The sequence below is a fragment of the Corvus moneduloides genome, chromosome 9, assembly GCF_009650955.1.
Source record: "Corvus moneduloides isolate bCorMon1 chromosome 9, bCorMon1.pri, whole genome shotgun sequence".
Lineage (NCBI taxonomy): Eukaryota > Metazoa > Chordata > Aves > Passeriformes > Corvidae > Corvus > Corvus moneduloides.
The window spans coordinates 11002965-11027232 of record NC_045484.1 but is presented as its reverse complement, the minus strand read 5'-3'; the positions used below and the strand labels follow the sequence as shown (position 1 = coordinate 11027232).

The window sequence follows — 24268 nt, the reverse complement described above, 5'->3', positions numbered from 1 at the left end:
CCGGGAGCAGAGCCGGCTGCCCGCCACTGCCCGGCGGCCCCGGCGCCCTCCGGCCGGCGCCCCACTCCCCGCGCCGCTCGGCGATGCCGCTGCGGTTCTCCACCCGCGGCTGCCGCACTGGACGGGCGAAGGCGGCTGCGCATGTGCCACCAGCGCCTCCCCGCCCGGGCGGGGCGGGAGCCTGAGGGGCAGCGCCGGGGCGGGCCCGGGCCGCCCCCTCCCCACGGGGGCTGTGGGCGCCGCGTCAGGCGGGGTCGCTAGAGGTGGGTCCGGCCTCGAGCGGGGCGGCCTCAGGAGCGTGGACCGGCTCGGCTCGCCTCGCCTCGGTTCGGCTCAGCCCAGCCCAGCCTTAGCCCGGCGGCAGCGGGAGGGGGGGAGTGTTTCCCGCGGTCAGGGGGCGCCGGCAGTGCTGGGAAAGGCTGGGAAAGGGCGGTGTCCCTCGGCCGCGGGTCCACCCGCTCCGGCGTCGCCTCTCTCCACAGCGTGGCCGGACGGGCCCTCTGTGGTGTCGTCGGGGAAGGTCGGGATCAGCCCCGCGTGTCTTCTCTGTAAGGGGAACTGCCTGGCTGCAGGGGAGCCCGGCGGGCCGGGGTCGCGGTGGTCGGAGCACGGAGCGCTGCCAAGGAGACGGGCTGAGCATACCGCCCCTGTGCATTTGTCCCTCCTATTTTAAATCACGTCTGTATATAACTTTGAGAATACTCGGGTAGAAAAATAACAAAGCCTTAAAATGGTTCAGGGCCTGGTCACGTAATCACTGTAATAGCAGCAGGAGTAGCGATTTGTCCTAAAGACCATCTCCTGTCTTGCTCACGAGTACCTGGGCTGTTTTCGGGAGCGTACAGAATCACTTTAACAGTGGGCTGCGTGGAGGGAAGCATTAGTCACGGTAGGAAGCAGTAATGCGTGCTTTGTGACTCAATCTGAACTGGATGGGTCGGCTTCGAAGTGCGGGTCTGAGGGTGCGGCCGTGTTGGTGAGGGGAGGCTGGCGGGAGGCTCTGCTCCCTCGGCACGGGCACTGTGTCATCGGGTGACCCGCAGCGCCAGCGGGGGGAAATCTCCACGTTTTGGCAGCAAATAGTTATTGTAGGTTATTGTGGATATATTGTTATTGTATGTATATATACATATATGTATATAAAAATATATATATATAGTTTGGGGTAATGTCTAAGTCTGCCCTTCTTCCGCTAAAGAATAATTAGACAGAGTCTTAGCATGACACTGTAAAATTTCACGTAATTTTCTGGCCAGACTCTTATTTCTTTGTGTTTCAAGTGGATTGTGATTTGATCTGCATGGAGATTTTTCTATTGCTGTGTGGGTCTGTGTGCTTTTGGCACTTCACATGCACAGTGAGACAAACATCATGATTATTAGGCAAGAGTACTTTACAGTTTTAGTGACGTGTATCTATATTTATTAGTAATGAGTAAATGAAAGGGTTGTGGAGGTCAACATTTGAAGAAGTCGTTGCTGAGTATTCGCCATACACTCTCTGGGATGGGATTCCCAAACTGTCATGCATACCACTCATAAGTAGTGCATACCTACCTACAAAACTAGGAGCTGCTGCGGGCAGTACTCAGCAGAGCGGAGGGGAGGAGGAAAGTTGAGAAATCCTTGCTTTAGCAGGCTGATGACTGAAATTCCCAGATCCTCTGCAGCAGAAATAGTAATAATAATACAAAATTAACATACAGGTGCACTTGGGAAGATGTTCTCTATTAAGAAAGACTATATGCTTCATTTTCAACAATTAATATTTGCACATTTTTCTGATTTTTTTAATACATTGGAAATAAGTTATATTAGACACTTTACATTATTTTAACTATTTTTTTATATTGCCAATAGAAAATTATTTTAATTCTTCCTGCATATTTAACAACAAACACCTGAAATTCATAAGCTTTAAAACCTCAAATGATTAGAGCTAAGAAGAAAAAAAGAACTATGTTCCAGATCCCAATTAATTTGTTTCTTGTATGACTGAGAAAATACGTCAAAATTTTATCAGCCTATAGGAAAACATGTTTAGAAAAACTGTAAGGCCATTATTTACCTATGATGGTATTTTTTGTGGGTGCAGCATTTGTGCCAATGAAACCTATCAACAAACCAAACAAAATCAAAGAAAGCTGTCTTGTGGTAACTGCAGTCAAAGTGGGGTTTCATTTGCTTAGTGCTCTTTAAAGTGAATGCATGAATATAAAATCTAATATAAGTAAGTGCAAAAGAAGACATCACCACCGGTTGCTGGAGTTCTTGTGCCAGTTCTTCTACTTTTGCAAACATGCCAAAATGTCATCTTGTTTATTGCATTGTCGAAGATACCAACAGCCAACATGGAAAACTATTGAAATCTGCTCTAATTGCTCAGTGCAAATAAACAGGAAAACTAAATGAGGAGTCATCCCTTTCTGCTCTGCTCCTGTTTATACATCTTAAAATATTTTAAATAGTGATAATCTTTCCTGTACACAGTCTTTCTGCTGCAGAGTATTTTATACTTTAGTGTTAATTCCAAGTGGAAAGACAAAGTATTAAAACAAGCATCTCACAGATTTTTATTTTTTTACCTTCATTCTCCCTTCCTTTCCCCTCCTTCTAGCCCAAATTAGAATCCCATTTGACTAGTTTTATCCTGTGATTACGTCATAAGCCTGGCTGTTCACTGTCATGTGTCTGGCCATTTTCACAGTGGGTGTACCATGCCTGTAGTCAGCATCAGGCAACAGGAACCAATTTGACCATTAAGCTGTGAATAATGGTATGGATGGCAGTTGTTGCTAATAGTTCTAACCTTGGGAGATAGTGGAAAGAGTCCTGACTAAAAATTTCATACACTTTTTTCCACTTGTTTTAAGATTCACTTAGCTTCTGAAGAGGCTATGTGTAGAGTAGGAGCCTGTAGACTGATTTCAGGCTAGCACTAGATTACACAGTGTTCAGTCTAGAATAACATTTCATGCATAGTTTCTTCCTTCACAACACTTGATGATAAAGGCAAATTAAAATGTTTTAAATTAGCAATACCATGACTGTTTTTGCAGTGCACTGTCTGTAGCCAGACTAGGTGCTAGTGAACAGCCATCTTATCAGGCTTCCTATGGAGGGTAGTAAAAACATTCCTACTTTGGTTGTATGAGGGCAAATCCACAAACACAGCAGTTCACAGCAACTATTCTGCTGAGTAATGCTTCAGTTTTGAGGTTGGAAACAGACTTGGAATAACACCGTGGGAATATTATCTTTAATCGCTGTTATCAAATTTGCCTAATTAAGATGATTCTATCTGTTTTCCTGAGTTTAGAGGATATCAGTCATGATAGAAATGGTTTGGCTGAGGGGAGGGGTGCACCCTGTGGCCTGTAACCTCTGGCAGCGAGGCTGCTTGCATGACTTGATGTGGTGCTGTCAGACTGTCAAAGTACAAACCAAGAACCAGTCATGTCCCAGTGGGATCCCTAAGGACCGTGCTTGTTGACTTCAGCAGGTTTTGTATTACGTATGTGAGGTTGAACAGGTAATCTATAAATCACTGTGTGAGGTTATTACAGCCTAAGGATGACTTATGAAATGGAATTATTGATATTCCAGCCTCTTAAACGATGATATTTTATTAAATATATTTCTTTATAGGTAATGGTAAAACTGTAAGAGTTAAGATATTATATTTTTAAATAGCAATCCAGCTGGCTATAAGCAATCTAGGAGACTCCTGGAGTGTGTAGAGACATTTTCCTGGTCCAGGCATTAGATGAACCAACCAGAAGAGAAGGATTATGGGAGCTGGTGCTTACCAATGCAGATGAGCTTATTAGAGAGGTGAAGATTGGTGGCAGCTTGGGCTATAGTGACCACTCCCTGGTGGAGTTTGTGAGGATTGTGTGCCTGGCAAGGAGCTAAGTCAGGACCCTGAACTTGGAAAGAACAAACTTCCAGTTGTTTAAGGAGTTGGTGAATGAGATTCCCTGGGAAACTGCCCATAGGGACAAAGAAACTGACCAGAGCTGGCAGCTCTTAAAAACACTTTTCTTAAAACTAGGTGATCTTTAAGACCCCATCCAATCCAGGCTATTCTGTGATAATCAAGTGAATGATTGTCTGAATTATTAAAGTTCTTTGGCATTATTGCTAACATGCATATATGTAGTTTCTGCAAACTAGGAGTTTTCCCAGAGCATGATTTTGGAAAGGAATGTGTTCTTCCTGTTTTAGGATGATACAAAAGTACAAGAACAGTTACATAATTACTGTCTTTCACATTCTTCTATTAGTTTGTAATCAGAAAGTACTGAGGGGTGAAAACAGTTTACCAACTTTATATATTTTAGTAGTCATGAGCCAAAGGGAAAGCAAAGGTTTGTATGACATTTTACTTGAGTCATCTGTGATTTTTGATACAGTTAAAACTAAAAGAAGAAAAATTGCAGTAATAGCTACTTTAGCTCATTACTGCTACTGAAATCTGCGCAACCAAAAAGCTATTCAATGAGAATCAAGTGTGGTACCTAACAGTCATTTCTCTTAATACTTGGACACTACTGGTTTCATTTCCTCAACCTGGCTTTGACCTAATGTTGTTCTGCAAAGGGGGAAAAAAAAAATCTATGTCTTCCCCACCCAGTTCCACTGGGTCACCAGCCAGGCAACAAATCTGTGGCAAAACCTCTCACCTCTGTCAAAGCTCAGGACTGGTTGGTTTGTTGTGTCTTTTTCTCTGGCTACTTTGGTGTCTTGTTTTCTGAGATTTTTAAATTTGCTTCTAATTTTGAAAATCTGATTTCCACACTGGCTTCTTTTGTGTTCTTCCCATCTGGTGGAATTGTTCTTGTTCTAGGGGGTTTCAGATGAGCTGTCTTCCCACATATGCTGTGCAGTACTCCCTAATTCCAGGGCTTTTCTTCTTCTTGACATTCCACCATTGCCAGGTTGTCTGTGAAGAAAAAAATACCCTGCTATAACTTCTATTTTTTACTATAAACTTTAAAACGTATGGAAAAGATCCTATCCTCTTTCATTAAGTGAAAGATCTGTACTATACATTTTATGACCATGTAGTGCCTGACGTGTTGTCTAAGGAAAATTCTGGGGGTGATTTTTAATGAATATAACCTTTAAATGGCTTAGCTGCACTGTAAAATAGATGTATGGTGGGAAACTTGCATTCAGAAAAATACTTTGTACAAAAATAAAGCACCACGTTATTATTGTTGTTAGATAATGCTTTATTTGCTTCCCAGTTCAGAGGAAAATGGACATGACTCCCATTTTCAAACTGTACATTTGGGTAAAAGAAGTCGAAATCAGTTAGTAAGGCTTTTTTACTAAGTCTGAATGAGAGTGAATACAAAATTGGGCACTTTTTAGTGCTGTGAATAGCTTTTTTTGTGCTGCTTCTACATGTGAAGAAAGATCTGAACATTCATAAAAGTTCGTTTGTTTTGAGCATATATATATCATTTATTAGAAGAGCATGAATAGACTTCTGTTTCCCATGTTTTGGCCCTGCTTCCAGTTTTCACTGAAGCTCACGTGTGTCTGAATGAGAGCAGCAGTGAAGAGCAGAGAATGCTACGTTTGAACAGTAAACTTCTGGTATCATTTAATTGCAATGAAATTCTTTTTTTTTCAAAGGGGTGGTAATGAAGATGAATGAGGAAGGGAAAGCAAGGGAATAGCACAGGAGACTATCCAATGAAGTTTTGTTTTTTATGTCTTTGAAACATCATAATCCAATTTTTCACTGATACTTTTAGGAAGTTTCCATTTCCCTTAACTTACTGAGAATTTTCATGTTATTGAGGAATTTTTTTATTACTTTAGGGAGCAGGTGTACATAGCTGGTGTTTAAAAATTAGCTGTGGAAAGTGTATATCAAAGATTTTTATTGTAGCCATTTATGTGTGCATAGTAAGGTCATGCCAACCTGAGTGTATAGAACTCTGTTACATTTAATTCTCTTCTGGTGTAGCTTAATTTGTTTATAATATTTTCTGAGTAGCTTTACATGGTGTTTGCCTTATGATTCATTTGAAAACATGTTCAAGATAGAAAAATGTATGGGAAGTTTAAGCCATGTACAGAACAATTTGATTTAAATACTCCCCCAATTTTAATATATATTAGAAACATGGGACGAACAACAATTATTTTAATACTAGCCTTAAACCAAATACGTGTGCATATATATTTAGCAATAAAATCTTGGCTCCAACAAACTTTTTTTTTTAAGTTTAGGTTAATTCTATGTGTTGTTCCTATTTTAAATCACTGGTGCTACAGACATGATTAAATATAAGTGTATATATAATAGGTTTTCTGGATTAAAGGTGTTATGCAGTTTATTTGTACTTGAAGGAAAAAAACTGGGTGGTGTCTTTCTTGTAGAAAATTTCAAAAGAGAAATTAAGTACAAAAGTTTATACATCTCTCTGGTTATTCTGTCCTCCTGTGCTATTCTTTCTCTATTATATACATGGCTCCCTTAAAGCCTGGAGTGTTATCTCTGCTATCTCACCTGGGCAGGGAGCAGTCATGGCTCCCCTTGTTGGCACGAAGAATAGAACTGTCCATCATCTTCATGGGTGTTGGAAACAGAGCTCTCTCTTTGTATTCACCCGTGTAGCTGAATATGGATGAAGGAAGGAGGCCCTGACCTTGCTGTTCAGGGCATGTGTGAGCCCCAGTTGTGATGGCCACTGCCCCGGAAGCAGCCTGAGACAGACAAAGTACCCCTGGGACTTGCACTTCAGCACAGTCAGAAAAGTCCGCCACAGTCCAGGGTTTGTTTTGACAGCCACAGTTCAGTTCTTATGGATGATAATTTACTAAAGGAGTGGAGAATCACTTGGGGGCAAGGATGCTAGCAGGCACTGTGTCGAATCAAGGGGATTATTTCATGAAACAACTAAAGTAACACCTGGAGATTTTATACAAAAAGAGAAACTTGCTGGGGTGTATACCTATTCTCTTTGATCTGGCAAGTCTCTGTGTTTGTGTCAAACTCTTTCCTCCTTTTTTATTTGTTCTTAACAGAAATGAAGCAATTGCCAGATTGGAGAATGTAGGGGAACAGAACAGATTTCACTGCAATATGCCAGTGTGTGACACAGATCCAGCTTGTTCAGATGAGTGAGTATTTTGCTGTGCATTGGATAACTGTTGAAATGGGGTACTTGAAAATCTCTGTTGCAGCTGCTAGTCTGCACTTTCAGAAAAGGGAAAAGAAGTAAGACACGGTCACCAAAAGTGTTGGGGAAGCAAAAACAGTCTCAGTAAGAAAGTGTGTTCAAGGTAGAGGGCACACAGCCTTGCTTTATTCTCTTTTACCACCAAGGTCTTAAGTGGTATTATACTGGTATAATTAGGAATACGTTCAACTTTTTTGGGTAAAGAGATGAACTGGAGGTGGAATAGTTCAGTAGAAACAAAAAAAAAAAAACAACCCAAACCACATGCTATTTATGCTGTAACATGTCATAGGACTTCTAGTCAAAGACAAGAATACCATGGTGGAAATGCTGAACAAACTGATGAACCATTTTTGTTCAGAGTTAGAACAATACAAGTTTTAGATATTTTAAGACTAGGCAAAGGGTAACAAAAAAAGGCTTGGATTACTGCATTGCTCTGATTTTGTTATTTAAGAGAGCCCAGTCCCACAGAAATATCCTCACTGCTGCTAGAGAACAGGTTTCCTGTCTATCAACAGAAGATTAAGAACCATTTGAATGGAGATGCTGTGTCTGTGCTTCTGCTGGCTCTTTAATCATTAAAGGATGACATGTCATGCTTCCCAGGGCCAACACCCTCTTGTAACCACTGACTCCCTTTATGGCTCCTTGCAGAGCAGACAGTGTCAGTAAGACAGAAGCCTTTTGGCAACCTTGCCTTTTTGCTCCAAGTCCCAGTTCATGCAAACTCTTCAAGAATGGTAATGTCTTCATACACCCAGCATGTTAGCTGAATTGCAAATAATCTCAGAGGAGCTGTGGTTTCATAGAGTTACTTAGTTTTGATTTGTCTTGAACTGTAAGGTAGGTAGAGATATTTGGGGGATAATGTGATCTAGGGGAGAAAACCCAAGTTAGTAAGGAAAATTAGCAGAAACTTTTTTAAGATACTGTGTCGCATGTTTTTTTCTGACCCTTTTCCTTCTAGTGTTTCCTTTGAAATTACCTCACTATATATATTAAGAAAAGTTTGTAATTTATTGATATTGATGATATTTATATACTTTGATTATCTCCTTTAGTTTTGAACTGCTGGGAGGTTTATTCCTCATAGGTGTAAGCCTAACCCACCACTTTTCCACCACTTGGGCAACCATCGTAGCCTTCTTGCTTCTTGGCAACTGGCTATTACCTGATAGAGAGCTTCCTTAGCTTGAGCTGAAATCTGGTTTGTGCCTGAAATCTAATTTCTATATATCTTGCTAGTTGCCACAGGAAAGAATATTGCTTTGGCCAGGAACTCTACAAAATGACCTGCTTATAATGGGTCAAGGGCCAAAAAAGAAATGGGTACACTGAAATGGGACTTCTGTGTGCCTCAAAGCTTTGAATCATTTGTTCAAAAACAATACAGAACAAAACCAGCCTGACATAATTTCACATGGAAATCCTGGGCTTCTATTTTGTGAGAATGATGTGTTAACAGCCAGTTTTTTTCACAACCTGGCATTATACCCAGGTCAGCTGAGTTGTATTAAGATTTAGCACAGATTTATTCCACTGAATTGCTTGGCAGATAGAATAAAGAGTGTTTCATATGTATTTCATACAGTCTTCCTTAAAAAGAAAATACACGTCAGTGGAATCTTGACCATACAGCACAAAGTCTCCTTTCACACTGCAGTACTTCAGACTTACTTAATACCCAAGAGTTAGAAAACATATAATGATCTGGAGTGCAAACTTGATAACCACAAATTTTCTTTCAATAAAGCGACTAAAAAACACATGAAGTGTTAAAGTGTTTACCTCATTTAGTGTAAATTTAATTTATTCCAAAACTCAAAAATATATTTAAAAACTTGTAATCTGAATTCTTTTGAACTGGGTATCATGCTGGAATTTTTTGCCGCCAAGTTACAGATCCCAGAAAAATAAGGTTTGCATGAAAAGTTCTTGGCAAATCTCTCTTGGAACAGCACAAACAACACTGCTTAACAAGGAGGCATTCATTATTTCTGTCTTGTTACCCTCTGTTATTACAGTCACCAGCTGTAAGGTTACTGGCATCTTTGAATCTTCCCAATAAAAAGCATAGGGAGCAGTCATTCAAGGATGATAGTGAGAAGTATGTTGCATTTTTCAGGTTTGCTTTTGTTTTTTAATAGCCATTGTGCTTTATCAAGAGCTAATGCATTGTCTGCATGTTCTCACAACAAAGTTTAGGAAAGTAACAGTTTCAGAAGGACAAACCTGTTGGTCTCACTTTAGTGGTCTGTGATCCTTGAGTGTGCAACTAAAAAAAGTGGTTTGCCTTTTGAAACTAAAGCCATCTGGTATTTAACTTTTCTGTTTAAAAATGTCATGGATAAATGGCCTTCTTGGTGACCATATATTTCCATTGCATTACAATCCTTTTGGAAAAGCTTTTAACCACAGTTGTAACTTTTCTTGGTAAACTAAGCCACAGCTCTTGTATCCTCTATTTTGCTTAGCAGTCATGTGCATTGCCTTTTTTAGCACCTGACAAAGTTCTGTGCTAGTGAAATTAGTGAAAGGTATGCCACAAGTCTGTAAAATTAGTATCTGAGACCTGCAGTTGTTAGAAAAAAAAAATAGCCAGAAGATGTATTTTTTAATTACACTATTAAGACTGCATGTAATACTCTGCACACAAAGAGTGATGTTTGAGAGCTTCAAAAATCTGGAGGCTAGAGCTCAACAGAAACAGTCACTTGGAGGAGTGGTAAAGGCTGACACCAAGGAAACTTTTGAGATCTGGATTCTGGAGCTGCACAGCCACCAAGGCCGCTGCTGGTAGAAAGTCCAGGAGCTGGAGGGATCCTCTGCTGGAGAAAGGCTGCCAATGGCTTCCTAAGGCAATGGTTACAGCTGGCAGTCACACTGGAGCAGGAACACCCTGAATTGCAGCAGCAGCAGCAACAAGTTGACTTTTTGGAAGTGTAGTTATAGGCTTTCTTGCTACTGAACTTACAGCTTTCTTGCTACTGTTGCAGCAGCGAGTTGACTTTTTGCAAGTGCAGTTACAGCCTTTCCGTGACCTTTAGTGATTTTTTTGGTGAGGGATTCAACTAGGGCCATTTAATTCTTCATGCAGAGACAGAAGGAGGACTAAATGTAATGTAGGGAAGCATGAAGTCTAAACCCAGTGATTAATACTGGCATAGCTTTTAACAAGAGAACTGATAAATAGTCTGGTTTCTAGCAGCTCTCCTTGTTTTCTGGGCCGTTCTTGCAGTGGTTTCTGTTGCCAAAACTAGCAATGCTGGTAGGAGCTTTAGTAGTTGAAGGAAAATTTTATTAGCCATTTACTCAAAAGGTTTAAGACACAATTTTTTTCTTCAGTTTGTCACACTATTGGATTCTAACTCTATGCTTCTTTCACTCCCTACGAATGCAATGTACCCGCCATGTTTGTTATACTTGCTGTTTAATTAGAAAGGTCTTAATCTCTTAAGTTATATGATTGGAAAGAGAGTTTATTTATGGGCAGGTGGCAATGCACATTGGACACAGGTCATCTGGCAAGCTGGAACTTGATGATTCCTGTTGTCTCTTATGGAATTTCTCTTTTTTTCTCCCATCCTTTTGTCTGAGACCCCAAAGGAGGGGGAAAAAAGGGTTTACTTTTAGTAAGTGCCTGTTGTGTGAATGTTATCTTACTGTTACAATAGATGCCAATCTCTTTTGCCTCCAAACAAACTTACTAATTGGAACACAAATATATCCTCTCAGAAAGAAAAAGAGATTAACATGAAAGGAGAGAATTTTAAATTCTTAATTCTAATTATGTTATATTTCAAGATTTATTTAATCTTGTTAATTTCCACCTGAATTCTCTAACGATCTGGGTTATAGTTTGCTGCCTACTGAAGTCCCTGGAATTTGACAATGGTCTTCACAATGTTTTGATCAAATCCTTGTTCTCTAGTCTCATATACCTAACGGAGGTTTCTAAGTTTAAATTAGTTTAAATGATTCTCATACCCTAAAATCATTCCTTTTAATTGCAAAAAGCGAGACTATCTTGTACACAAAGGTTGGTAATTGTATTCACTGTAGTTTTTATAGCTGTGCTAACAGTATGGTGATACTGGATTAGGGAATCCATCAGTTATCAAAGTAAATATTATATGCACTGTTTGAGCATATAATCAAATACATTAATTATGTTCATAATTTTTTCATGAATTGCCCTATAGAGTTATTTCCCTATGGACTAGTGGCATTTAATGCTGAAGCTTCAGGGCAGGATTGCTGTTGTTTGTGGTTCTTTTTCTTTTTCTTTTTTTTTTTTTTTTAATTTTATACCTCCTCAGTAATATTCAGATAATTCAGATTTAATTAGATTGTTTTTTAAATTCCAATTTTACCACAGATTTCTGCAGGGACTTCAAACATGTGGCTCTTCAAACAAACAGGGTGCTCAGGAAGCCTGAAAATATTAGTTCAAGTCTTTTTTTTACTGAAGATTTACTTTCAAAAACCTTAGGATCTGCCTGTTTAGATTAAACAAAATTAGAAAAACTAGGCCTCAGAATAAGTATACTGTATGCAATACCTGTACAAAATTAGGACATTTTGCATGAATATGAATTGTCTAGTTAATGGTTAGCCACCATTATTTGTTTTTAGATTATCTGGATTTTTCCTGTGTGGTTCCTTTAAAGCTGTAATTCAGAAACCAGTGGAGTAATTGACTCATTGGTTCCTCCAATCAAAGAACTATTCATTAAATATGCTTTGGGTTAGAGCTGCAGTTGAGTACCTACCTAAAAATCTGCTGAGCAGCTTCAAAATCCCCAAACATTAAAGAAACAGAAAAATATTTGGTTTTATGACATCAGGTGGAGCAGACACAGGCACCAATCCCCAAGTAAACATACTTTGGCTTCCACGCCTCCTGAATGGAAGGACAATCTCCCTCCTTTTCACCCAAGCAGTGGATGTTGTCTTAACTCCATTTATATGTACTTAAGTGTGGAACACTTGAAAAAAAACAAACCCAGAGAATATTTTTTTATTCTTTAATTGTTATCTTCATAAACTTAATGTTCTTCATCCATTATAATGTTATAGAACAACAACATCAAGGCTCTGGAATTCCCTAGTTTATAATAATGTAACATAGGATACATATTGAGATATTTAAAATAATTAATAGCTTAAAGAAAACCCAAAGCTATTCCTTTAAATGTGATTTTAGACGCATTTTAATTGTCAGATCTGTCAGTTCTGGCACTTGCCACTTGAGGGAGTGATGCACGAGGTGCTGGTTGGATTCCAGTTTGAGTCCATTCTCAGCAGATTTGCATACACTAGGAGCTCACTCGAAGTAGAAAATTCAGACATTGAGTGAAGATATTTTGGCTAACAAAGGAAACCTAAAATGCTCTGTATTAAAATGTTTTGGACACTTACTCTTTGGGATGGTTTTATCTGTTCCTCAAATCCCTGTGTGGAACTTGAGAAGACCTTGCCTGCCAGAGGTGTGGAGAGCTACACAGAGCTTTGGTTCTGGGACTATTTGGTTCAGGTTGGAATTAACAGGGTCGCTCTGGGCGGTATCGCTGTGGAGAGCCGAGGTGGATGGTACAGTCAGACAGCTCTTTACAATCCTTGTGATGCTGTCTCTGAATTAGTATGTGGAATGCCTGTTTCTTACGGATTTACTGTGCCTGGGAGGAGAGGGATTTCAGTCTCCTGCTTTAATCCAATCTTGTTTTACTGAATTATTTATTATTTGCAAGTGATGGGAAAGGTTGATTCGTGCTTCTAAATGAAGTGTGTGATATGTTATAGGGCAAATGGCTGCTTTTAAACTGAGGACAGGAATCCTTTCTGTATATTTGTTATATAAACCTTGAGTGAATATGAAAAAATCTTCCTGATATAATTTAAAATAGACCAAAAAGTGGGATACTCACTATTAATAATTTGTGCTTGAGTTATTGTTTTCATTTTTTCTTTGTCTTTTAATCAATAGTTACTGTCTTTGTTATTTTAACAGAAATTTGCACGAAGTTCGAAGTTGAAATAATCTCTTGCTGTATGTTTATGTCGTAAATCTGTCAGTATGTATTGGTCTTTTGTACACGTGGGGTCATGTGTGCGTTGTTACATTTCTGTAGCTCCTAATATTTACTTCAGAAGTTACTCTGAAGAGACATTTTAATTATATGAGGACTATATTTGTACAGAGGTTTCTAATAACAAAACGTTGTAGCTTCCTGAACATCTATTGTACACATGCAACATAGGCAAGATGAGAATATTGTGAAGTGCTGGTGTTTTACCTACTCAATTAAATAACAATGTGATCATACAAAATAAAAATGCTACCTTGCTGCCCTGGAAACCTTAATGTTTTCCTTTATGACAACCCCAGATAAATTGTCCAGAATGAGCAAAAATTACTGTCCATAATTGCTCATGATTTTTTAACAGGACTTAAATCCACCTTTATTCTGCCAGCTCTTGAACTAACTAGTTTTTAGGAGGAAAAATACCAAGACAAGCCCCTTAGTTGCATATCTGAGAGCGTATTTTCTGGGACATTTCGTGTACTCTAAAGGTACAAAAATTGGAAAATCGTATTAAAATGCCATCCACCTCAGATCTGATTAGCAGCACCAAGAGCTGAGAGGATGGAAATAAAATTCACCAAGGCACCTCTTACTCTTACATATTTCATCATTCTGAAAGAATGCTTAGGCAAGGGACTGAACTAGAATGTTTATGCTTTTTCCCAGGAAAAAAACCAATTTATTCAGTGAGCTCACAAAGTACAGTATCTGTTTCAGAAGAGGTTTTGTTAAATCTATACTGATTAACTTCTCCATGTAAATAAAGAATAACCTACTCCATTCTGAGGAAACTTGCACTCCTTTTCTGTGGTGAACACTTTATAAAGCATGTTACGATTTTTGTTGGAAGAAATAATGAACTATCAGTAGCTGTCCAGCCTTTATGAGCCACTCAAGGTACAGTAGCTCTATTGGTACGTGTTCATTACTCATCTCTTTGTCAGACTGTTGAGTCTACGTAGTTGTTTCTTGCATGGAAGCCCTTTCATGCCTCTAAATATCCATAGAGTCCTTTTCTAAAACTTTTTTTCAATCTCTACTGCTGTCTTTCTCACTCAAGAAGACAATTTCCTACAAAGTAACTTTGTTTTTTCTGGCTACTGTTACACACTGAAAAAATAGAAAGAGCTGATAAATATAGGATTGTTTGCATTTTTGTGCATGGGCTCTATAGGGTATGAAACATCTTGTATCATATTACGTATTGTTGAAATGCAATACTGTTGCTTTGTTTAGTAAATGACGTTTTGAATTCCAGGAAATGACCTTGTAAAAATGGAAGTAAGAGAAGGAAATACACTTTTGTTAGGGAGGGAAAATGAAGGAAAGAAAGTTAGTGCAAACAAAGGGGAATGACAGAGGCTGAATCAGAGAAAGGTGGAGATTTTCACTGGAATGTATGGAGTGTGGGTGGAAGGTGCCTGACAGTTTTTCAGTCTAGTGATGCCCACTTTCCAAATGTTCAATTATATTTTCAATTTTGGCAGTTAATTAAAAATGCCAAAGAGACCAAACCCCCTTATTTGCACTTCGTACCGCTACCTTTGAAGCAAACTACTACAGAAAAATCCGGGATACTTTAAGATAAACCATATTTCATGTGTGACTGGACTTGAATGTTGTAGAATGCTGTAGACAGCTGCTTGAAAGCCCCCAGCTTTGTGTCTGTGTTTTCACCCTCCTCTCATTGGCTCCTCTGACTGGTCCTCTGGACTGCCATTAAATTGTGCTTCCAAAGGGGCTGCTAGGATCTATGGATTTTCTCTTCAGCAGGAAATGATGATGGTGGTAGTCACCAACAGAAGTAATGAGGCAGAAATGGAATTCCCCATCAGTGTGGATGCTTTCAGCTTAATGGGATTAATGTTGGAAGAGAGCAGGGAGGTAAGGTTTAGGGCATCTAGAGTGGCTGGGAGTATATCAACCCAGAGAGCTCCTGCAGGATATCTTTGCCATGTACCAAATCATTTATGGTCATAGGGTAAACTTTTACTTTGGGAATACTCTGGTCCTCCTGTCTGTACTCAAACCCAGGATCTGTACAGACACAGTGGTGCCACCTATGACAGGTCTTGCGCCAGAGGGCTGCGCAGCACTGTGTTTCTAAATGTGGAATATGTGCAATTTTTGTAAGAAAGGTTGTTCTCTGTTTGAACTTTACATACTTTCAAGCCTAATAATTAACAAGAAGGGAAATTTAATCTGTGAAAAAAAGAGCAGCTAACAAGTAAGCTCTAAGTGATGTCCAGGTGTTAGAAAAACAAATTACTTGTTGGTAGAATTGCCTTGTCAAGATTTAGGGCTTGACATGCTCCACTGATCTCAGACCTATGGGGAGGTTGGCAAAACCTGGGAAGAAGGATGTCCACTGATACTGGACAACAAGAACGCAGGATTTACAGCCCACAAGGCCATTCACCAGAATTCCCAAGATAAGGAAGAAACTAATAAAGACAACTCAGCAACTGTGCTGAGTCAGCTCCAACTGGGTAAAAGGTAATTGTGGCAGGGGGAGATCACGGCCGCCGGCTCATGGCCCACCAAACCAAAAAAGAAAGACTGAGCATGCAGACTAATTAGCATGAGGAGGGAATCATTAACAATAGAAGATAGAATTCTAATAAATAAGAGAACGATGTAACTTGTACCCAAGGAACACTAATTTCTTTGCCGGCTAAAATGTATAAATAGTAAAAAGTTTTGATAGTTGGCGCGCTTGATTTGTGGAATACCACCACGAACGCAGGCTCTGAGATAATCAGTATCTCTCTCGAGTGTGTAATTACTGGCTTGTTGCACACGGGGCAACGAATGCGATTTTTGTGGGTAACAAACGCGACTGCAGGCCCCGAGCGCAAGCCGACCGCGGCAGCAGCAGCAGCTCCGGGAGCTGCGGCCCGCCGTGTTGCCGGTGAAGCGCGCAGGCCCGGCCGCCCCGGCCGCGGGGCCCGCCCGCGCCGCTGCCCGGCCCGCCGCGGGCTGTGGGCGGGAGCGGCCGCCGCCATTTTGTGCGGGAGGCGGTGCGCGGCCCGGCGGCAGCGGTTCGTGAGCCGGGGGGGCCGGGGCCGGACTCCGCCTGCGGCGGCTGGGCGGGCTGGGCGGTGGGCGCTGTTGTCTGGCAGAAAGGATCCCGCGCCGCCTTGTTCTCCCGTGGGGTGGGGGGCTCTTGCCAGAGAGCAGGGCTGGGAGAAGCTGCCGTGCTGCCCGGGGTCCCCGCGGGTCCCTCCCGAGCAGCGCGTCCGTCAGCCCGGCACTCTGCGTGAGCGTTCCCCCGCCCGAGAGGTTGCTGAGCTTGCCGAGAGGTTTGTTCTGGGAGATTCTCATGAGGCGCGAAAAATGAAATGGTGAGATTTGGCTTCTGGGCCGGGAGCGCGGAGGAGCAGCGGCCCCCGGCAGCCGCGGTCAGCCCGCGGAGCTCTGCGGGCCGGCGCTGCTGCCGCGACCTCGGGATTGCCCCCAGTTACACAAACACAGCTGCCTGTACATACAGACATAGCTTGGTGTGTTTTTTAAAAACTAGTGCAAGAAGAAGTTCGTAGGGACTGGAAGACACAGTGCAATTTATTCAGAATAAAATTGCCGTATTTGGTGTACTTTTTATACTAATTGTATGATAGCAAACGATTGATGATCGTATCTGATGCTTTCGAAGTTTCAGAATATAAAAGTTACGGTATTTTCAGAATATATATATTTCAGAATATAAAAGTTATGGTATTTTTGAACACTTAATTTGTCTCTCGTATTACGGTATATATTTGGCAAATTGATAATGTGAGTCTTTGCTTGTTTTTGGACAGCTTGAACAAGAAGAGCTGGACTCGAAGCAGATCTCAAAAGTTTGCAGCTTTGTAATTATAAGTGGACTTTAAAAAGAACAAGAAAAAGAGTGATCTTACACGGGTCCTGTATTGAATTTTACATTCTTTACAAAACTGATTGTTTTATTTGGTTTAGGTTGGTTGGGCTTTTTTTTTCCGTAGCTTAGAAGAATGCTTGCATCTGTGGTTTCATCTTAGAAATAGGAACTCCAGGGATTTAAATATAACTGACTCTCAAAATGGATAAATTTCCACACAGTAAAAAGCAAAGTTTTTACTCAGTTGCAAAGGCCTAGTACTGACAATTAACTGTAGATAGATCTCTATATTCCATGCTTCCACTGTTGTTTTAAAATACTTCTTGGCATCAACATTGTTAAGGTCAAGATAATATTGAAACAAGGCAGTTTCTGGATCTTTTCAGGGATTGAGAGTAGGTTTCTGTGTTTGCCAATATTTGCTAGATTTTCTTTTTTTGTTTGTGGTAACAGTAAAATGTCCCTTTTTCAATAGTAGTGGTTTCTAACAACTGTAACCATTTTCTTTCTAGTGAACTGAAGCATGTTTCTACCACGATCCGTTAAAGTCAAGAGGACTCCTGATGAGGACAGAAGTTGTACAGCTAAGAAACATAAACTGTCTTCTGGAGGATCTTTGCTAGAGGAGACCACTGAGTTCCAGGACTGTAAGTCAGTTGGAACAGAAACTTCTGCTTCAACATACAGTTTGAGTGAAACTGTACAAGAACATACGGAACCCGCAGCTGCAGACCTTGGTGTTGCTAATACACCTTTGGGAAAGGACAACCAAAATACTGATGAAGATGGTTCTTTGGAAGAACCCATAAAATCCTTCAGCAAATCCCAGCGCTGGGCAGAGCCTGGAGAGCCTGTGTGTGTTGTGTGTGGCCGCTACGGGGAGTATATCTGCGATAAAACAGATGAAGATGTTTGTAGTCTGGAATGTAAAGCCAAACACCTTCTACAAACTCAAGCAAAGGAGAAGCAGCTAAGATCTGATCAATGCACAGATTCGCAAGCAGAAGCTCACCTGCTTAATACACCTTATTTCTACAAAGATCATTCCTTTATTTTAGGTTTGCAAGATGAGCAGGTTGAGAACCTCAAACTCCAGCTGGGTATTGCTGTCCAGGGCCAGCAAGTTCCAAGACCTATTGTAGAGTTTGAACACTGTGGTTTTCCTGAAACTTTAAACAATAATTTAAAGAATTCTGGCTATGAAGTCCCAACTCCCATCCAAATGCAAATGATCCCTGTTGGACTGTTAGGGAGGGATATTCTGGCTAGTGCTGACACGGGCTCTGGAAAAACAGCAGCTTTCCTGCTTCCTGTTATTATGAAGGTTTTGAAAGAGGTAATGAAACTTTGGGTAGTTAGGGAAAGCAGTTTGCAAATTTGTCTCTTGGATTCCCAGTGTAATGGAGACTGTGATTGCAGCGGTTTTCATGAACATTCAATGATTTATTTGACTTTTGATTGATAAAGCATTTGGTTCTTGGAGGGGGGAGGTGCTGATTATTTTTAGTGAAATTGAATGTTTTTTCACTTTGGTCAGATAAAGCAATTTTATCAATATTATCTATTACACAGTTCCTCCTTGTTGAGAAAGTTAATTAAATTCTGTGGTAAACTTCCTAAATGACTTAAAATAGAAAGTGAAAGTAATTCCAGTCCCTCTGTAAGTTCTTCCTGTATCTTCATATATCAGATGGCTCGAAGACAGTTGCTGGCATTTGCGTAATTTCACAGAGTAATTTCTCTTGGAATATGTTTGGTTGACTGTCAAAAAACTACAGGAATTTGGGGTAATAAAATTTCTGAAATCCTCTAGTTACACAGTCTCCCCTTTGATAGTGTGGGAAAAAGAGTTAAGAAAACTTCTGTTTTGTAAAGACATTAATGTATGACTAGAAGCAATGGCAAATAGTATTCTGTACCTTATGTGTGGTTCAGAATTGTTTTTTGCTTTAGTTGTTTTATTCAAAAAGAGATGCATAAAAATATATCAGAGAATTCTGGACCTGATTCTAGTGATGCTTTGCACTGTTTAGATACCTTTATAGCTACATGTGTATATACACACAAATGTGTGTAAACCTTTTCAAATGAATAATTGAAAGATGATTTAAGTAACTCTTTTATTCTTCAAAGTACTCCAGCATTAGTTTTAAGAAAGAAAGCATTATGTAGAAGTATGTAAGTGTATTACACTCCAATAGTTCCCCTGTTTGATTATCATTAAAGTCTGCAAGACAGATATATGTTTATAATAGCAGGCTCAAAATTGGAACCTCAGTGAAAAGTATGTCTGTACACAATCTTTCCAATTCTTCATCTTCAGGGTAAAGGACAAGTTAAAGTATATATCAAGAATTAATTTTATTTTGCTGTTAAAAATAGTTCTCATTTTTAATGTAAAAGATTACTTTGGGGAATTTGAAAGCTTTTTGTCTAAATAATAAAGCAATTCCATGTTAATCCGATTTTTTTGTCTCCTTTCTAGACAGAAACTCCATCTGCCCTTATTTTGGCACCAACAAGGGAGTTGGCAATTCAGATAGAGAGACAGGCGAAGGAGCTGATGGCTGGGTTACCCAACATGAGGACAGTTCTGCTGGTGGGAGGTTTGCCCCTGCCCCCACAGCTGCACCGGCTCAAGCAGAGTGTGAAGGTGAGTGCTGACTGAGTGTGGAGAGCTACATTGTCATATTCACAGAAAAGAAAGATGTTACTGGTGACATGTATGAACACACAAAGATGGCTTTCTCCTAAGTCTATGCTACTGAAACATTTTTTACCTCCTGAAAATTTTACAGTTACACAGTTTTTAAAAAACATTTTGACTTCTGATTAAACATCTAATAGCTTTTTTTTTGTTTGTTTTTAAAATATTTAATGTGTGATATTGCTCGTTTCAAAGACTGAAATACGCCAGTATTTTAGACAAGGAGTTGTAATTGACAGCAAAAAGTAGTTTGTTTTTCACGCAGATTTTATTGTGTGTAACTTAGACACTTCCATTAGAGCTTTAAAAGGTCCATTTCCTTTTAAGTCTTCATAATTTATAAGTTTTCTAAAAGTTTTATGACTTACTTGAATGCAAGTAATTTCACTAATTACTGCTGTTATTATGTATGTGCTGGAATTTTACAGTTTTTCTAGGATGGTCCTCTGTTCTTTCATGGAGTTTCTAACTCCTGTGGGTTTTTGCCTCCCTTTTTTTTTTTTTTTTTTTTTTTTTTTTAGGTGATAATAGCAACACCTGGAAGACTTCTTGAGATTTTAAAGCAAAGTTCTGTTCAACTGCACAGTATAAAAATTGTTGTGGTGGATGAAGTAAGTTCTTATTTATCAAAGCTTTATTATCTATACGGAGGTGCTGGAAGAATAGTGTGAGTGGCTAGTCCATCTGATTAAACATACAGGGTGTTTGTTATAAAAATACAATGTATTTCTTAAGAGACAGTTTTATTTTTTGACACAGTTTGAGGTGTGTTTAAACAACATATGTTCTATTGCTGTAAAAGATTTAGGTACCTGACAGGATAATACTGTTAGACCAGTGTGAACCATTTGTTTTTAATTTTCTCACTTAGCTTTTTTTCTGACTGTAAATACTCCTGCATTTGGATTGTTACATGCCAGTCACGCACATTATGGTTCTTCTGTCAATTCAAAGTTCAGGATCCTGCTGTTCATGGAAAGAATGTGGTACAAATGTAATATTTTTCATTTAGGTGGATACCATGTTAAAAATGGGTTTCCAGCAGCAAGTGTTGGATATTTTGGAAGATATCTCTCATGATCATCAAACCATACTGGTGTCAGCCACGATTCCAGTGGGCATTGAGCACTTAGCAAATCAGCTTCTGCACAATTTTGTAAGAATAACAATTGGAGAAAAGAATCTGCCGTGTTCCAATGTTCGGCAAATTATCTTGTGGATAGAAGAACCATCTAAAAAGAAAAAACTGTTTGAAATACTAAATGTAAGTTTAATATTTTTCTCATAAGAGCAGTTTATAAAATGATTCATGTCTTTCCACATCTCTGTCAGGTTCTCATCTCATGGTCAGGAGAAATCGAATCCATGCTGATGGTGAACAGCCGATGGTTGTAATACCTTTTTAAATAAGCTATTTAATTTTACAGGACAAGAAGCTCTTCAAGCCTCCAGTGTTGGTGTTTGTGGACTGTAAACTAGGAGCAGATCTGTTGAGTGATGCTGTTCATAAGATTACAGGATTGCTGTGCACAGCTATGCATTCTGAAAAGTCTCAAGTGGAAAGAACAGACATATTACAGGTTTGTGCCTGCTAAAGATAAAGGTGTTTTGGTAGATTTCAAATGGCCTTTTTTTTAAGTGTGGCTTCGTTTGAATGACTGAAGTCATAATTGACTGCTTTTCTGCAGTAATGCCTGAGGTATTGCTGGGGGAGATGAGAGACAGATGGGACTAAGCAAAACTGTAGATAATAATCCCATTTTTAAATGTAGGTAAATACAGAGACTGTTTCACAGATTATTTGAAATGGGAATTTAAATAAGCATTTAACTGTAATTGATGATTTTTGGAATTAAAACTGCGGGTTTGATCTCTCTTTAGTTACCTCTGTGGATTATATTCCTGTCTAAACCAAGAATACAGGGAGCCATTCTCTCTTCTACAGTAGAATAATGCCACTGGGTTTATTTATCTCCTATGCTTAGAGAGGTTCAAAATACAAATAAGGAAAAAAGAATTAATTTTTGTTTGTTTCTCCCTTGCCAGGGATTACTTCAAGAGAAGTATGAAGTTATAGTAAGTACTGGAGTCCTTGGACGAGGGCTTGACCTTGTCAGTGTCAAACTGGTGGTGAATTTTGATATGCCTTCAACTATGGATGAATACGTACATCAGGTAAATTAATAAATACATTGCGAATGCTTTATTTGAAAAGTATGTTGAAATATGACATCCACCTGTGGAAATTTAAATTCAAATGTAAACAGAAATATCATTTTCCTCTTCAGAATATTGTTTTTATAGGAAAGGAAAAAATGGTGCTGGATAGCTCTTCCATAAGTTTCCCATGTAAATCACTCAAATCTAGAATACTGTTCTTATTATACCCTGTATTAAGTTACTAAAACATAGAAGAGCATCTTTAAATAACTTACTTTTGCAGTATTGTTCTTTCTGTTTTGTACTCTCTTGTATCATTTTGTGTCTATAGAAAACAAAGTTTACAATTTTTTTTATTGTGTGAAGAAAGGTCAAATACTCCTCTTGCAGCTGCAGCTCATGGACAGTGCGGGATATACATTAATAGTCAGGAAAGCAGTCACTAACTTGATTTCTCCCCCTCTTTCTAGTCAAGCATCTCCTCTGATATTTTTTTTCTGTGGATTTCCTGCTTTAGAAAAGATGATCTGTGCATTGAACGTGTGAATGCATTTATATGCACAGTCCCCAGCCCTAGTTTAGCTGGCACGTCAAGAGAACTCATTCTTGCCCTCTTTGTGGCATTAGGAAGACGCAGTGCTACTGTGTGCAGTTCTGAGAATATCAGCTATGGGAAAAGCCAACAAACTGGCGGGAGTCCAGGTGAAGTCAGGGGGCTGGTGCATGTGACACTTGAGGACGGGCTGAGGGAACTGGGCTTGTTTGGGCTGCACTAGAGACTTAATTGCTGTCTTCCATTCGGGTGGTTACAGAGGAGACAGAGCCAGACTCTCCTTGAAGATGCCCGGGGAAAGGACAGGAGCCAACAGTCATTACTTGCTACAAGGGAAATTAATGGCCTCATAGGAGGAGGAAAAAATTTTCGCAGTGAGGGGAGTCAGGCAGTGGAAGAGGCCAGAGGGGTGATGGTACCTTTGTGCTTAGAGACACTTGAAATAAGGCCTTGAGGGAACTAATCTGACTTTGAAGTAAACTTTGTTCCAAACAGATAAGAAGGACCTCTGGAAGTTATCCACTGTAATGAACTCCTCAAGTATTCTGTGTTATTAACAACTGCAGTACTTCCCTCTTGTTTTTAATTATCTTTCTGCTGAAGTTTCAAGCATGTATTAAGTAAATAAAAATGTTTTTTCCTAGCATCAAAACTATACCAATATGAACATATTAGCTGTTCCTAAATAGAGAGTCTTTGTAGATTCTTTTCTAATTTGTTCAAGCATTTTAGATAATATTGGTAAATAATTTAAAGGACATTGAAAGTAAGGGCATTTTTGTAGACATGCTGGTGCATACTGTGCTTGATGTATGTGGCATCTCTGTAACACAGATTTTTTAAAAACCCTTTCTTTGGATCAGATCTGCTGTAGGCCTTTGCCCATAGTCTGTACCTCATATCTCGGTATCAGTATTGGACTTCTGCTGTGTCCCATAAACAAGTCACAATTATAGATGCATTTCAGCTACAGCTTCAGATCTACATATCCTGAATTCAGGAAGTTTATTGTAAGTAGCTTTGTGCTTAGAGGTGAGATAGGGATTTGGCCCTGTTGCTTAGGTTTACTTGCTGTTTCGTAACAAAACCATAAACTTCTAAGACTATTTGAAGGACTTCCATTTAATAATGCTAACTTAAAATGAATTTATGCTTTTTCAGGTTGGAAGAGCAGGGAGATTGGGTCACAGTGGAACTGCAATTACTTTTATCAATAACAACAGCAAGAAGCTCTTTTGGGATGTTGTGAAGAGAGTAAAACCCACAGGCACCATTCTTCCCCCACAGCTGCTTAATTCCCCATATCTGCATGACCAGAAAAGAAGGGAACAACAGAGACTTAAACAATTACAGAGTAGCCTTGTAACAGGAGATAATATTATGGACATTATTAAAAAACACAACAAAAATAATTCTCAGAGGTAATAAAGGCATATTTATAGTTATGTAATTACAATAAAGAATGATTAAAAAGAAATATGAAATGTTGCCTTGTATATTGCATTTTTAGAAAAAATTTGTACCTTTTTTAGGGAGTCTCATTTTTATCTCATCTTTATTTTGAAATAGTGCCTATTGTGTGCTTAAATTACAGTAGTACCTAGTAAAAGTACTCTGTAACCCTTTTTCACAGCTAGTAGTCTTTGATCTTACTTTCAAAAAAAAAAAATTAGTGGCAGATTAGCTTCCCCAAACCTCT

General features: G+C 39.4%; 1 protein-coding gene across 7 annotated transcripts; it reads left to right on the top strand.

Moving 5' to 3' along the window:
• Positions 1 to 172: 172 nt before the first annotated feature.
• On the top strand, positions 173 to 24201 carry DDX59 (DEAD-box helicase 59). Of its 7 annotated transcripts, none has more exons than XM_032117704.1 (9): positions 173 to 263; positions 7047 to 7142; positions 17662 to 18485; positions 19635 to 19802; positions 20378 to 20467; positions 20869 to 21120; positions 21284 to 21436; positions 21903 to 22031; positions 23731 to 24201. In XM_032117704.1, the coding sequence occupies exons 3-9, from the start codon at positions 17673 to 17675 to the stop codon at positions 23992 to 23994; spliced, it is 1869 nt and encodes a 622-aa protein (XP_031973595.1). In that variant the 5' UTR covers positions 173 to 263; positions 7047 to 7142; positions 17662 to 17672; the 3' UTR covers positions 23995 to 24201. The 7 variants fall into 7 exon arrangements, with proteins under 7 accessions (XP_031973595.1, XP_031973599.1, XP_031973596.1 ...); XM_032117705.1 differs by lacking the exon at positions 173 to 263 and adding an exon at positions 325 to 548; XM_032117708.1 differs by lacking the exon at positions 7047 to 7142 and having other exon boundaries at positions 242 to 263.
• The last annotated feature ends 67 nt before the right edge of the window (positions 24202 to 24268 follow it).

Coding starts and splice junctions, on each gene's coding strand:
- DDX59 (XM_032117704.1), top strand. CDS start 17,673: ATGTTTCTACCACGATCCGTTAAAGTCAAGAGGACTCCTGATGAGGAC. Junction 20,468..20,868: donor AAATTGTTGTGGTGGATGAA/GTAAGTTCTTAT, acceptor TTTTTCATTTAG/GTGGATACCATGTTAAAAAT. Junction 21,437..21,902: donor AAAGAACAGACATATTACAG/GTTTGTGCCTGC, acceptor CTCCCTTGCCAG/GGATTACTTCAAGAGAAGTA.